The sequence below is a fragment of the Heptranchias perlo genome, chromosome 10 (assembly GCF_035084215.1).
Source record: "Heptranchias perlo isolate sHepPer1 chromosome 10, sHepPer1.hap1, whole genome shotgun sequence".
Lineage (NCBI taxonomy): Eukaryota > Metazoa > Chordata > Chondrichthyes > Hexanchiformes > Hexanchidae > Heptranchias > Heptranchias perlo.
In genome coordinates, this window is record NC_090334.1 from 13,318,794 (window position 1) to 13,334,633 (window position 15,840).

Here is a 15,840-nt window from a genome sequence, read left to right on the forward strand (position 1 = left end):
TTGCAGCCAGACCTCGCAACTGCCCGACTCCACGTGGGGCAATGAATTAGGTCTGTTGGGAGGCTTGCCTGAAACATTGGGATCTGACAAAGGGGATCTTCCTGAATAGATGTGAGGTACAGACAGGAGGCACTTCCCCTCAGGGAGGTGAAAACATAAGAACGAGTTAGCATGGTGGTGATTATTCATGGAACCGTACAGTACAGAAGGAGGCCGTTTAGCCCATCGTGCTTGTGCCAGCTCTCAAAGAGCTACGAATTAGTCCCACTCCCCCACTCTTTCTCCATAGCCATGCAAATTTTTCCTTTGTAAATAGAGATCCAATTTTCTTTTGAAAGTTACTATTAAATCTGCTTCCACCACCCTTTCAGACAGTGAATTTCAGATTGTAATAACTCGCTGCGTAAAAAAATTTCTCCTCATCTAAGTCGATATTTTTTTTGAATAGGAAATGGACATTTTTGCCAGCCCATTGTGCTCACTCTCTCTGCTTCTCTTGCAGTAACGATTGACGGAGTGGAATGGAACGATGTGAAATTTTTCCAGCTGGCGGCTCAGTGGTCCTCTCACGTGAAATATTTCCCAATCGGCAACTTCGGCCATTTGAAATCTGCTTACTAAAACCTTCCCAGCCACGCGAGGAATACGTAACCAGTCGCTGGACTGAGAGCCAGCAACTCGTCAGTGCCAAGAACCTTTTCCAAACTGCAGGCGCCTGCTTCTTGCGTGCAGTGTCAGAGCTTTGCTTCGATTAATTTGTTTTTTTAAAAAAAAAATGATCTAAGGCAAGGAATAAAATATAAACCCTTACAAGTCTTACCAGAAGGCTGAGCACAGTGCAGCACTAGTTCTTTGCGGGGCGAAGGGGAGGCTGGCATTTGGATGCAAATGTGGGCAACACACTTGCCACATTTGCTCATGGCAATTATCTTCTGTTTTTCAGCTCTCGATAGATAGGGGTGAAGCCTGGAGATAGGGGTGGACCGCAAATCTCTTCTCTGCCTTGCGTAATACATGCAGGACAAAGATTAATATTTTTTAAAAATGACTTAAGTTAGACATTCTTGCAACGAATCATTGTTGTAGTCTAGAATCTGGGCAGTGTATTTTTTTTCCCCTGGAAATCCATTCTGAATCATGACATTCAAGTTGTTCTTTATCAAATGCCCAGATAGCCCCCCCCCATTTCGATTGTAGCCACTTAGAGAGGGACTCCAACACATGATGTCTGAGAGTGATTGCCTTTTGATTACTTGTTATGTATTTTATTTTTTTAAAGAATTGCTTCTTAAGCGAGGCTCTCAGATGCCATACTGCGCAGGGCCTCGGCATGAAGATAGTGCTCGTTACCGCAGCAGCCAAGTAAGGGGCCTACCTTGGCTGTGCAGCCTGCAAGTAGCCCCACTAAAAGCTTTCCTCACCCGCGTAAGCTGCCGAGTGGGTTTGGTTTGTGCTGAGGACACTAAATAGCAGCTGTTATATTACCGTCACACCACATTTTAATAAGGCTGTAATGTAATTTTTGTGGGTTTTTTTCTCATTTCTTGAATACTCACTTTTTGAGTGAGGTCTTGTCCTTGTGGTTGACTGGCGAGGAAAAAATGGTTCAAAATGCTGAGATCTTTCCCACACGAGTCACAGAACCATTGCAAGGGACCCTGTTTCCACCAAGCAGTGTGCTGAAACGCACACTAGCGATGCATAGCAAAGTTGTCCCAAATATCCAGCTTCGAGTCCCATTTTGTGATATAACCGGGGTTGTACAGATTTCTAACTCCCATCTTTTATTTCTGGGGTGGTGGGGGGGGGTCTTTTTTCAATTGTAACATAGAGCCATTCAAAAAATCATTCAGATCCTCTGTTTAATTTGAGTGGACCTATCAATGAAGAGGAAGGGTAGCTTTTTTTCCCTGTGGTCTCGTTCATAATTTGCAGTGTATATAACAGTTGTTGGTGTAAGCTTTGATAGTTTAAGGTATAATTTGTATGAATTTAACTAGGCCTCCTGAAAAGAATGTTTCTCGAAGGAGTGCACACTGACTTGTTTTTTTGACACTAATAATTTATGTTGTACAGTTTTATATAGACTGGTGCAGTGATGGTGCAAAATCTGGCACTGTAGGTACCAAAGGGCACTTGCTCTTAATATGATGAGTCTTTCCCCCCTCCAATTTATATCCAGAAATTGTATCGCCACAAAAGCTTTAAAATAATGTGACATAGGTCAGAATATGTGGGTCAGAATTAGGCATGTCGCTCATCTGAACAGAAACCATGTTTCCATTGATTCCCCTCATATTGGAAAGAAATAATAATCTTGTATTATGAAAACTAACCTCGACAGCCTGTACTTTTTGCTTCTGCAAATACCTCAGATCTTTTTGTTTTAATGTGCCAAAGTGTGTGTGTGTATATATATATATATATATATATATATATATATACACATATATATATATATATATATTTTTAATTCTGGGTGGGAATTAATTGGATCTCACCTGCCTTAAACATAACAAAAGCAGGTCCTCGCCCAGCAGGGTATAGTATGCCAGTAAACTAGTGCCTGTGAGTACATCAAGATTGTTAGATTTGCCGGCAAAAAGGTGACAAGTAACACTGCGAATCTCCAAGTGTCTTGAAGTTTGAATAAGTTGTAAATATGGATACGTTGGTGTTGGACTTCAGTATCCGTGGTGCTAGAACACTCATCTCTGCATTAGTTTATATGTCTGTATGTGGCGGTGCATCCATCCAGACCTAGCCTTATTTTATAGTTACTGACCTATGTAACTTTAACCGTCAGCATTTGGTGTCTGTTGCATCACTGTCCGTGTTTCCTGTGCAGACTTCAGATCTCTGACCCAGTTTATTGTAAAGCACCACCTTCAGAATTCAGTATGGGGCGGTCGCTCATTTCAAAAGTTCGTGCCATTAGTTAACGGGTGTGGATGATGTTCGGCCGTTTCCGCAAGTCAAGTTGAAGACTGAGGAAAGGCATGAAGTGTGTTTGCATATGTGTAGTCTTTAATCAGGGAGCTGTCTCATTCCTCTCTTCACTGTGCTTGAAGATTTTCCAGGGTGGTTCAACTCATTGGGGGTGAAATTGGAACATGGGCGGGTATGCAAGTGGAACTGCTTTTGGCACCTGTTTTACGACATGCCCGATATTGGGCTGGGCGTATAACAGGCGACCGATGCGATGCCGCCTGTTTTGCGTCCTGTCCCTTCCCATGCCCAATTTCACCCCCGTTGTCTCATCTCTTCACTGCGTTTGTAACTGGGAACATCCATTAAGCAGATCCCCCTTTGATTAATGGATTAATGTCCTGTACTGTATTGGGCTGTACAGGAACGTCTCAGATTTGATGCCTGGTTTGCACCGAGTTAGTAGATCCCAACTGGAGCCGTTGTGTGGCATTACAATGGGCCTCAGCATCCCTGGGTTAGGGAAGAGGAAAAATCCACCAGGATTCCTGCTCCTGATCTCTCTGCTTGCTGGAATGTGCTTGTGCATCAATGTCGGGTGCGAACAGAGTTGGTTTTGACCATGATGCCTTGGGAATAACCTACCAAACTTGCTGCCTAGGCTCGCACCTGTGAAATGGCCACCTGCGTCCGGCAAACTGGTGACCATAGGTGGGTGGGGGGAACAATATATGTTCTGTATAATCCTTGATCCTATCACTAAAGAGATCGATCTCTCTCTCACACACACACACACACACACACACACACACACACACCAAAACATCTAATATGTGGCTCTGCAGCAGTGGGGACAAGGCCCCTCTGATCCTGTCTTTATTGCTGGAGACTGAGGCTTTATGATTCCCATACTGACGCACTGTCCGACCAATTATTCAGGATAAACCCACTATTTTTCTCATATTTATTTTCCATGTTACATAATATGGCCAAGAAGAGGAAAATGCATAACCTATACTGTATCTGAATTAACCTAATTTACTAAAGGCAGCTTTGTGTCTGTAGAAATGTACAAGTCTGTTCATAATGGTAGCACGCTAATTCTATACTATTGGTATGAGTCAAGCTGTGATATTCACATACTGCTTCCAGGTCCTGAAGAGTTGATGCTATTTATTTTTATGGGGGAGGAGAATATTGCCAGCTCCAACCCTGACGTTCAGTAATTATTATTTAATATCGATTATATAAAAAAATGCATGTTTGTGGGCCTCCCCCACTAGCTGACTGTGTAAAGCCTCTTAGCAGGAAACCAGACCAACAGGAATCTCCCTGGTTCAATCCCTGCTCTGTGTTCAGTTAGCTGATCTGGGCTGTGGGGTCAACAGTACATGTCAGGTGAGGACAGTAGCAGGATTGGCTATGATGCCCTCCATGTTGAATAGCCTTACTGTCTAGGTCACACACGAATAATGGCCACTTAGATAAGGTACTGGAGGGTCTTTGTCACCCGTGGGACGGTCCCAGCTTAGGGATCAGCGTTATCGTTGCAAGGAGAAAGGAAATAATTTTAAAAAGTGCATTTGTGCTGTTCAAATCCAGGTAGATGAGTACTGGAATCCAAAGGACACGAATTGTAGATACCATAGACAGATTGATCATTCATCGTGACTTTAAATTGTGTTAGTGTTGTGCTTGTATACCATACTAACGCTTACGTGGGTGCCAAGTGTTAACTGATCCTTGGAGAACCTGTGTGTATTTTGTATTTAATTTGTTTGCACATCCTATTAAATGAATAGGATGAACCTCTTTCTCACAAAATAATAATCATGTCGTGCACCAGTCAGCAGTTGACTCAGTGCCCACTCCGATTTAGCAACCCAGTGGGATAATAGCGTAGGAACCTGGTGGGGATGCAGTTAAGGAAGCAGGTGAAAGTATAGTGTTGAGTATCCTTCAGGGCTGTAGTGCAGTTAGCTTAGAAAACAAATCGGTTGCTGGTGCATCGCAATGTTGGTTCAGCACTGTACCCAGACGTGCAGGACCTGTGCCCATTTATGAATCTTGTTTTAGGGGTGATGAACACACTGCATCCAGCAGCATGTCTGATACTTTGGAGACCATCAGGCATTATCCACCCTGTTTGATGCATTTGAATGTCCAAACACTATAATCACACACATTTGTTTGAGATTTTACACTGAAACATGCTGTACCGTGGCCACTCAATGGAGATCTTTGTGAGTGGTCAGTTATCCCTAGATGTCAGTCCTTTCTCTCAGGGCTTCCTCTCATTAATTCTTTCTTTCTTGCTCTTTGCTGTTTTTTTATTTGTTCTTTTCTCTACTGTTTTCTTATTTGTTATTTTCTCTCATGTTTTCTCTGCTTTTCTCTCATGTTTTCTCTGCTTTTCTCTCATGTTTTCTCTGCTTTTCTCTCTACTGTTTTCTCTGCTTTTCTCTCATGTTTTCTCATTGTTTCTTTTCTCTACTGTTTTCTCATTGTTTCTTTTTTCTCTACTGTTTTCTCTGCTTTTTTTCTCTGCTTTTCTCTCTACTGTTTTCTTATTGCTTCTTTATTTTCTACTGTTTTCTCATTGCTTCTTTATTTTCTACTGTTTTCTCATTGCTTCTTTATTCTCTACTGTTTTCTTGTTGCTTCTTTTCTGTTTTCTCATTGTTTTTTTACTCTCTCCTGACCTACATCCAGAATTTGTGGGCAAAAATCCATTCATTGCTCTAAGGCTCTCAGACTGTTCTCCAAATACAAGAGCCAGAAGGCGTCCAGAACACGTCTTACAAATCCCAAAAGTTTTTGTAAACCATATGTTCTTTGCTTTGGAATCATCATTGCATGTACATCTGGCATCAGTGGCACTTTGGTTAATATTTAAAAGCTTAAGGAAAGGAGGGGTGGTTGCAAGCATTACCCGAGTCTTAATTAAACCATACTAAAAGCAAAAACACCAGATGAATAAAACATGAGCACAGAGGCACTGTCTAACAGCAAATACCAGAGCTGGCATTCTTTACTTATCAGCATCCTGTTATAAGAATCCGGCACATTCTGTCACTCCGTTCCTAACACTTGCCCTCCGACCTGGAAGCTGTATGTAAGCACTGTGTGTGAAACTGCTGTACGTATGCAAAAAGGTTTCGAATACAGACTCACCTCGATGTGAAAATTCACACTGTTTTGCTGTCCAGAATAAAAACTTGTTTTGTCTTTTTAATTTTTTTAAATTAAAAATAGCTGTTTTGAATTTTCACTCTAGTACATGATAAGATTGCAGTTTTTATGTTTTACAAGCCCATTGTAGCACAAGTGTTTTTTCTTTTTGTACTGGTGAAGACTTATGAAGGAACAGACATGCAATACATTAGATTACTACAATTAAATAAAATAACCTTTATCCATGTGTTGTGTCATTACACGAGGGTGGTGTTCATTCATTCCACGTCTTAAACCTTATTTGGAATTTCTGACTCAACAACAATTACATTTATACAGCCCCTTTAACTTAGTAATCCCAAGGCACTTCACAGGAGAGTTATCAGACAAAAATTGACACCGAGTCAAAGAAGGAGACATTAAGACACCTGACCAAAAGCTTAGTCAAAGAGATAGGTTTTAAGAAGCATCTTAAAGGAGGAAAGAGAGGCGGAGAGGTTTAGGGAAGGAATTAAAGAGCTTAGTGCCTAGACGGCTGAAGGCATGGCCGCCAATGGTGGGGCGAAGGAAGTGGGGGACGGACAAGAGGCCAGAATTGGAGGAGCGCAGAGTTCTCGGGGGGGAGTTGTCGGAGATTAGAGATAAGGAGGGGTGAGGCTGTGGAGGGATTTGAACTCCGGCTCGGTGAGTTAGGATGCGCTATTGGGTTTGTAGGGCATAGTGCTTGGGCCTGCAATTTACAATAGGATGAGTCTCTGATTCCAGTCTTGTGGCAACAGAAAGCCTTCTATAAGAAGGGAAGGGAATCACTCTGACTGTTCGTTCACTTTATAGCAACCTAATCAAAGGTGCTGTGGGACAGAATCTGAGAATTAGTCAGCTCTCCACAACCTCCTGTGAGGGACTGACCACGGAGACTAATTAATATATATTTAAATAAAGATATCGAGGCTTGCTGAAAATTTTTTCAAACCTTATTTTAAAAGAGAATTATTTATGAGTAGTGGCCACGAGCCCAGAGTTTTATAATCCCCCGAGTCCTTTGTACTAGTGGTGCTGATATAGATTTTCTGCAAGGGGGTTGATACCGTTGATATTTTCAAGCACTGTATACTATTATGGTTGGAACTAAAGGGAGGGGGTGTTATTCTCACTGTTTGAAAAGGTAGTTGTGTCACAAAATAATTCAAATATGAGGTGCGCTGAGTGATGCATGGGAACAGGAATAGGCCATTGGCTCCATCAAGCCTGATCTGACATTTTATTTGGCACGGCGCATCTATCTGTTTAATCCCAATGCCTGCCCTTCCTCCATGTCCCTTTGAAACACCTGAATTGGTGATACATTCCACACTTTATAACCCTTTATGCGAAGAAGGTTTTCTTAGATTTTCTTTTACGTGTCTTTGAATTTGAAGACTATGTCCTCTTGTTTTGGATGCCTTACTAGAGGATGCGTCCTTTCCCTAGCTACAGCCTGTCAATTCCCTTCATTATTTTAAACGCCTCAATCAGATCACCCCTTAACCTCGTCATCTGCAGGCTTTATAACCCATTTTTACACAGTCCCTTGTCATAACTCGATGTCATCCTGGTTGCATAGTCACTGCACTTTCTCCAAGAATAGACGCAGAAGAAACGGTAAGCTGTATACTTAAACATAAATAAGAACAAAAGCTAAAGGCATAATCAGGTAAAATAAAAGTTTAAAAGTATGGAATACAAAAGAAAGATGGAATAAGATCAAAGCAAGCAGAACAAAAGAAAAGTTTTTTTTTGTTTAGTTTTAAGTGTATATTTTATTTTATATTGCAATAGCTAAGTTACCCCATATATATTGGTCCCAATATCACTACAGTATAAGGCAATTCTTCAGTGTCACAAGGGTGAAACGTCAAAATGCAGACCTAGCATTCCCTGGAGCTGCCAGCAGTGTAAGAGTTAATCAGTTTAACACCAGTTGAGTTCCTAGCACATCCACAAGTGATCAGTTATCTTTGGACCAAACTAAATATATCTGTGCAACATGATCCACAGAATGAACCTATTATAGTAACAATAGCTCAACCAATACATTGATACAAGCGTGTCTCCTCTCATTTATTTATATAGCACCTTTCGTGAACTAAGGATGTCAGCCAATGTACATGTGAAGCGTAATCACTGTTGTGATATAGGAAATATGGCAGCAAATTTGCACACAGCAAGCTCCCACAAACAGCAATGAGATAACAACCAGATAATCTGTGATATTCGTTGAGGGATAAATATTGGTCAGAACACCAGGGAGAACTCCCCTGCTCTTACGAATAGTGCCATAGGATCTTTTACCTCTTCCTGAGAGAGAGCAGACAGAACCTCGGTTTAACATCTCAGCCGAAAGACGGCACCTCCGACAGTGCAGCACTTCCTCAGTACTGCACTGGAGTGGCAGACTGGACTATGTGCTCAAGTCTCTGGAGTGGGATTTGAACCCAGGACCTCCTGACTCAGGTGATAATACTACCACTGAGCCACAGCTGACATCTTCCTAAATGACCACCCATTGGTGGTGCCACCTTACATGGCGATAACTCCACAGGTCACCTGAATTAATTCAGAAACCCACTCAACAAGGAATTATTTGACATGGGAAGTGCAGGTGGATTTATCTCTTGTACACAAAGGAATTATATGGTTCAGTCAATTGGCACATCCCCCCCTTCACCTCCAGAGCCTGTATTTGAATCCAGACCATACTGATGGAATGAAAGTCTCTTTCAGTTGTCAGGGTCCAAGGTGAATCATCTAATCTTCCCCCACTCCCAAACCGCCTAAGTGATCACCCAAAGTACTCTTCAGTTCCTTTTCTCCTAAGCTATAAAGTGTTCGTTTCCGGTTGCTGGGCCACAAGCCCTGGAAATGGTGCAGAGAAGGACTCAAGGCTCAGGACTGAGTTATGAACTTTCTTACATAGATTAGGCTTGTATTCCCTTTAGTACAGAAGATTAAGGGATGATCTAATTGAAGTGTTTAAGATGATTAAAGGATTCGATTGAGTAGATAGAAACTATTGCCTCTGGTGGGAGAGTCCAGAACAAGGGGGTATAAACTTCAAATTAGAGCGAGGCCATTCAGGGGTGATGTCAGGAAGCACTTATTCACACAAAGGGTAATAGAAATCTGGAACTCTCTCCCCCAAAAAGCTGTTAAGGCTGGGGGTCAATTGAAAATTTCAAAACTGTGATTGATAGATTTTTGTTAGGCAAGGGTATTCAGGGTTACGAAACCAAGGCAGGCAGATGAAGTTAAGATACAGATCTAATTGAATGGTGAAGCAGGCTCAAGGGATTAAATAGCCTCTTCCTGTTCTTATGTTCCTATCAGGAAAGGTTAGGAAAACTTGGACTCTTCAGCCTTGAAAGGAGATGATTGATAGGGGGCATCCTTATAGAGGTATATAAAATACCAAACAGATTGGAAAATCTCAAATCAGAGCACTATTTCCAATTAAACCATGACTGCAAGGCAGGGGCACATAAGTCCAGGACTGATATCAGGAAGAATTCTTCACACAGAGTGATTAATAACGGGAACAGTCATCCCCATAAGTTGGATGAGGCAAAAACTCTGGAATGGTTCAAGTGGCAGTTAGATGCTGTGATGGAACAACAGTAGTTTTCTATGAAAGGCTGGGCCAGAAGGCCTAAATGATCTCCTTCATCTGCACTTACCTTTATCACCTTGCTGAAGTGAGTTTGGCCGAGGCTCAATTCAGTTCCCAGAGGGCGTAAGTCCACAGTACGAAACTGTCTATAAAGCAACAGTGAGTCGCACCAATGGCTCTCTGGGAATCTCCATATTTGGACTCTCCTGCCATCCCCTCCACAGGCTGTATATGTGCCAGAAATCGTGCAGGACCAGGTGGGGCAAGTGTCACAGGACCCTACTCGAGGAGGTAGAGGGGAACCTCAGTCCCAAGAGGCTTCATCTGACCCTCAGCGCACAGTGCGTAGACCTTGACTTTGTGAAATAGTGCAAAATAGGTGATTTTTATTTCCATTGAAATCAATGGAATCAGGAGAGATGTAAAACGGACCAGTAAGATAATTGGCAAAAAGTCTGGGGGGAAATAAGAATTTTTTTTTTAACGCAGCGAGTTGTGATGATCTGGAATACACTGCCTGAAAGGGTGGTGGAAGCAGATTCAGTAGTAACTTTCAAAAGGGAATTGGATAAATACTTGAAAAGGAAAAAATTGCAAGGCTATGGGGTAGGCTTGTCATCAAGATTGCGGCCCATGGAATAAAGGGGGCAGTAGCAACTTGGAAACAGAATTGGCTAAGTGACAGGAAAGGGAGTAGTGGTGAATGGTTGTTTTTCGGACTGGAGGGAGGTGTACAGTGGTGTTCCACAGCGGTCGGTGCTGGGAGCACTGCTTTTCTTGCATATAAATGACTTGGACTTGGGTGTGGAGGGCACAATTTCAAAATTTGCAGAAGGCACAAAACTTGGAAGGGTAGTGAACAGTGAGGAGGACAGGGATAGACTTCAAGAGGATATAGACAGGCTGGTGAAATGGGCGGGCACGTGGCAGATGAAATTTAACGTAGAAAAATGCAAAGTGATACATTTTGGTAAGAAGAACGAGGAGAGGCAATATAAACTAGAAAGCACAACTTTAAAAGGGGTACAGGAACAGTGAGATCTGGGGGTATATGTACACAAATCATTGAAGGTGGCAGGGCAGGTTGAGAAAGTGGTTAAAAAAGCGTACGGTATCCTGGGCTTTATAAATAGACGCATAGTGTACAAAAGTATGGAAGTCATGATGAACCTTTATAAAACACTGGTTCGGCCACAACTGGAGTATTGTGTCCAGTTCTGGGCACTGCACTTTAGGAAAGATGTGATGGCCTTAGAGAGGGTGCAGAAGAGATTTACTAGAATGATTCCAGGGATGAGGGGCTTTAGTTATGTGGATAGACTGGTGAAGCTGGGGTTGTTCTCTTGGAACAGAGAAGATTGAGAGGAGATTTGATAGAGGTAGTCAAAATCATGAAAGGTCCAGACAGAGTAGATAGAGAGAAACTGTTCCCATTGGCGGAAGTGTCAAGAACCAGAGGACATAGATTTAAGGTGATTCGCAAAAGTACCAAAGGTGAGATAAAGAATAACATTTTTACACAGCGAGTGGTTAGGATCTGCCTGAGGGAGTGGTGGAGACAGATTCAATCATGGCCTTCAAAAGGGAACTGGATAAATACTTGAAAGGAAAAAATTTGCAGAGCTATGGGAATAGGGCGGGGGAGTGGGACTAGCTGGATCGCTCTTGCATAGAGCCGGCGTGGACTCGATGGGCCGAATGGCCGCCTCCTGTGCTGTAACCTTTCTATGATTATGATTCTACGTGCAGGACAGGGGGGTGAACACCTGCCTCATCAGCCTGGGCCAGGAGAAGGCCTTTGACAGAATATCCCACACGTACATGATTGACGTGCTCTCCAAAATGGGGTTTGGGGAGGGAATCCGCGATTGGATCCGACTGCTCTACGCGAACATGTGTAGCGCAGTCCTAATCAACGGATGGGAGTCGGAGAGCTTTCCGATCAGATCTGGAGTCAGGCAGGGCTGCCCTCTGCGGTTATGTTCGGATGTTGTATCGAGCCGTTTGCTGCATCCATCAGGAAGGATGCAGGTATTGGGGGTGACAATCCCAGGCAGCAGAGGCTCTCAGGTTAAGGCTTCCCTGTACATGGACGATATCACTGTTTTTTGCTCCGACCAGCAGTCGGTCCACAGACTGATGGGCATCTGTGACCATTTTGAGCTGGCCTCGGGGGCCAGAGTGAACCGAAGTAAAAGCAAGGCCATGTTCTTTGGCAGGCGTGAGACCCGATCCTTTGTCCCATTCACCATCAGGTCCGACTACCTGAAGGTGCTGGGGATCTGGTTTGGGGTACCCAGGCCTGCACCAAAAACTGGAAGGAGCGGGTTGCCACGGCCAAACAAAACCTTGGTTTGTGGCCGGCAGGAACCTGGTGATAAGGTGTGAGGTACTAGCGGTGTTGCTCTACGTGGCCAGGGTCTGGCCCATTCCCCACAACTCCGCCGTCACAGTCACCCGAGCTACCTTCTACTTTGGAGGTCCAAAGTAGAATGCGTCCGCAGGGTCACCAGCTACAAGCCCCCCAGACAAAGCGGGAGGGGGGAGGAGAGAGAGCGTCCCCAATGGCGCCCTGATCCTGATGGCCACCTTTGTGTGTGGCTGCCTCAGGATGTGTGTAGAGCCACAATATGCAAACACCAAGAGTTACTACATGCTTCCAGGTTCTACCTGTCCAACACACTGAGAAGGCTGGGTCTGACCACGCTGGCCGAGCAGGCACAGGACGTCCCGTCCAGCTGGACCGCAACCCCCACCTGTCCCAGATGGAGTAGTTCCTGAGGAGGAACCCCTTCGACCACAAGGCCGTCAGACAGTGGGCGACACGGAACATCTTGAGAGTCCTGCGAGGAAAGACGAAAGTGGATCCGATCGGGCAGTTCCCCGACCAGACGGTCGATGCCATTTGGCAGAACGGCTCATCGCCAGAACTGACCAACAGGCACCAGGATGTAGCCTGGATGGTGGTGAGAAGGGCCCTCCGAGTGCGGTCCTTCCAACACGCACGGAATCTCTGTGCCACCCCGAGCTGCCCTCCGAGGCTGAGGCGGGGAGGAGACCGCCCTCCACCTCCTGATGGGCTGCCCCTTCGCGCAGAGGGTGTGGAGACGGATGCGTTGGTATCTGTCCCGGTTCATCCCCAACAGTTCGGTAACACGGGACGCTGTGGTCAACGGGCTGTTCCCCGGGACACACACCGAGACAGATATCAACTGTGGCTGGAAGACCATCAGCTCGGTGAAGGAGGCCCTTTGGTCCGCCCGAAGCCTGCTGGTCTTCCAGCTGAAGGAGCTGTCCACGACCGAGTGTTGCCGACTGGCACACTCCAAGGTCCAGGAGCTCGTGCTGTGGGACGCACTGAGGTGAGGTGCGACCCACACAAAGGCTCTATGGGGAAAGGCCACCGTGTAAAGCCAACCGACCTGGTATTGTACAGAATGTATTATAAGATATGTACTGTGTTTCGAATTGTGATAATGGGATCGTATTGTATTGTTTTGTAATTGTGATATTCACATTGAACTGTGTGTATCCCTAAATTTTATGAAATAAAGTATATTTTGAAAAAAAATCCAACATCTCTCCGCACAATGTCAAGTGGTCAGCACAAACTGGCTGGGGAATGGGTGTTTCTGGGCCCTGTACATACATTCTGGTGCCCAACATTGACCTTGACGCGATTGCTGCAGCTGATCAGCAGGTGTTTATTCTCCTGGGATCAACCCCCCCCCCCCTCACCCTGATTCCCTGTCTGGGGTCAAACCCCCCCCCCCCCCCCCTCACCACTGTCTGGGGTGGATCCCTCCCCTCCCCCAACACCGTCTGGTGTCGATCACTCCCCTCCCCCAACACCGTCTGGGGTCGATCACTCCCCTCCCCCAACACCGTCTGGGGTCGATCCCTCCCCTCCCACTGTCTGGGGTCGATCCCTCCCCTCCCCCAACACCGTCTGGTGTCGATCACTCCCCTCCCCCAACACCGTCTGGGGTCGATCACTCCCCTCCCCCAACACCGTCTGGAGTCGATCCCTCCCCTCCCACTGTCTGGGGTCGATCCCTCCCCTCCCCTCCCACTGTCTGGGGTCAATCCCTCCCCTCCCCTCCCCCCCACTGTCTGGGGTCGTTCCCTCCCCTCCCCTCCCACTGTCTGGGGGTCAATCCCTACACCCCCACTGTCTGGGTCGATCCCTCCCCTCCCCCCACTGTCTGGGGTCAATCCTCCCCCCCACTGTCTGGGGTCGATCCCTCCCCTCCCCCCCACTGTCTGGGGTCAATCCCCCCCCACTGTCTGGGGTCATTCCCCCCCCCCCCACTGTCTGGGGTCGATCCCTCCCCTCCCCCCCACTGTCTGGGGTCAATCCCTCCCCTCCCCTACCACTGTCTGGGGTCGATCCTCCCCCCCCCACTGTCTGGGGTCGATCCCTCCCCTCTCCCCACCACTGTCTTGAGTCGATCCCTCCCCCCCCCCCCACTGTCTGGGGTCGATCCCTCCCCCCCCCACTGTCTGGGGTCGTTCCCTCCCCTCCCCCCACTGTCTGGGGTCAATCCCCCCCCAACTGTCTGGGGTCGATCCCCCACCACCCCACCCCCCACTGTCTGGGGTTGATCCCTCCACCCCCCCCTCACCGTCTGGGGTCGATCCCTCCCCACCTCCACCGTCTGGGGTTGATCCTCCCCCCAACTGTCTGGGGTCGATACCCCCCCCACTGTCTGGGTCGATCCCTCCCCTCCCCCACCACTTTCTGGGGTCGATCCCTCCCCCCCCCCCACTGTCTGGGATCGATCCCTTCCCCCCCCACTGTCTGGGGTTGATCCTCCCCCCAACTGTCTGGGGTCGATACCCCCCCCACTGTCTGGGGTCGATCCCTCCCCCCCCCCCACTGTCTGGGATCGATCCCTTCCCCCCCCACTGTCTGGGGTCGATCCCCCACCACCCCACCCCCCACTGTCTGGGGTTGATCCCTCCCCCTCCCCCCCACCGTCTGGGGTCGATCCCTCTCCACCTCCACCGTCTGGGTTGATCCTACCCCCAACTGTCTGGGGTCAATTCCCCCCCCCCCACTGTCTGGGGTCGATCCCCACCACTGTCTGGGTCGATCCCTCCCTTCCCCCACCACTTTCTGGGGTCGATCCCTCCCCCCCCCCCCACTGTCTGGGGTCATTCCCTCCCCACCCCCCCACTGTCTGGGGTCGATCCCTCCGCCCCAACTGTCTGGGGTCGATCCCTCCCCTCCCCCCACCACTGTCTGGGGTCGATCCCTCCCCTCCCCCCACTGTCTGGGGTCGATCCCTCCCCCCCACTGTCTGGGGTCGTTCCCTCCCCTCCCCCCCCACTGTCTGGGGTTATTTCCCCCCCCACTGTCTGGGGTCGTTCCCTCCCCTCCCCCCCACTGTCTGGGGTCAATCCCCCCCCCACTGTCTGGGGTCGATCCCCCACCACCCCACTGTCTGGGGTTGATCCCTCCCCCCCCCCCCCACCGTCTGGGGTCGATCCCTCTCCACCTCCACCGTCTGGGGTTGATCCTACCCCCAACTGTCTGGGGTCAATTCCCCCCCCACTGTCTGGGGTCGATCCCCCACCACTGTCTGGGTCGATCCCTCCCTTCCCCCACCACTTTCTGGGGTCGATCCCTCCCCCCCCCACTGTCTGGGTCGATCCTTCCCCCCCACTGTCTGGGGTCGTTCCCTCCCCACCCCCCCCACTGTCTGGGGTCGATCCCTCTGCCCCAACTGTCTGGGGTCGATCCCTCCCCTCCCCCCCACTGTCTGGGGTTGATCCCTCCCCTCCCCAACTGTCTGGGGTCGATCCCTCCCCCCCCCCACTACCCCACTGTCTGGGGTTTGATCCCTCCCCTCCCCCCAACTGTCTGGGGGTCGATCCCTCCCCCCCCCCACTGTCTGGGGTCGATCCCTCCCCCCCCCCACTGTCTGGGGTCGATCCCTCCCCTCCCCCCCACTGTCTGGGGTTGATCCCTTCCCCTCCCCCAACTGTCTGGGGTCGATCCCTCCCCTCCCCCCACTGTCTGGGGTCGATCCCCCCCCCCACTGTCTGGGGTCGATCCCCCCCCCACTGTCTGGGGTCGATCCCCCCCA

The 15,840-nt window shown here is 47.9% G+C and overlaps 1 protein-coding gene across 4 annotated transcripts in view; it reads left to right on the forward strand.

The window, feature by feature from the left end:
• Positions 1-6,362, forward strand: part of pacs2 (phosphofurin acidic cluster sorting protein 2) — a 255,496-nt gene extending 249,134 nt beyond the window's left edge. For all 4 annotated transcript variants that reach the window (XM_067991238.1, XM_067991241.1, XM_067991239.1 and 1 more), the window contains one exon: positions 503-6,362. In XM_067991238.1, the coding sequence (XP_067847339.1) occupies positions 503-621 (119 nt within the window). In that variant the 3' untranslated portion in view covers positions 622-6,362. The remainder of the gene's footprint in view (positions 1-502) is intronic.
• The last annotated feature ends 9,478 nt before the right edge of the window (positions 6,363-15,840 follow it).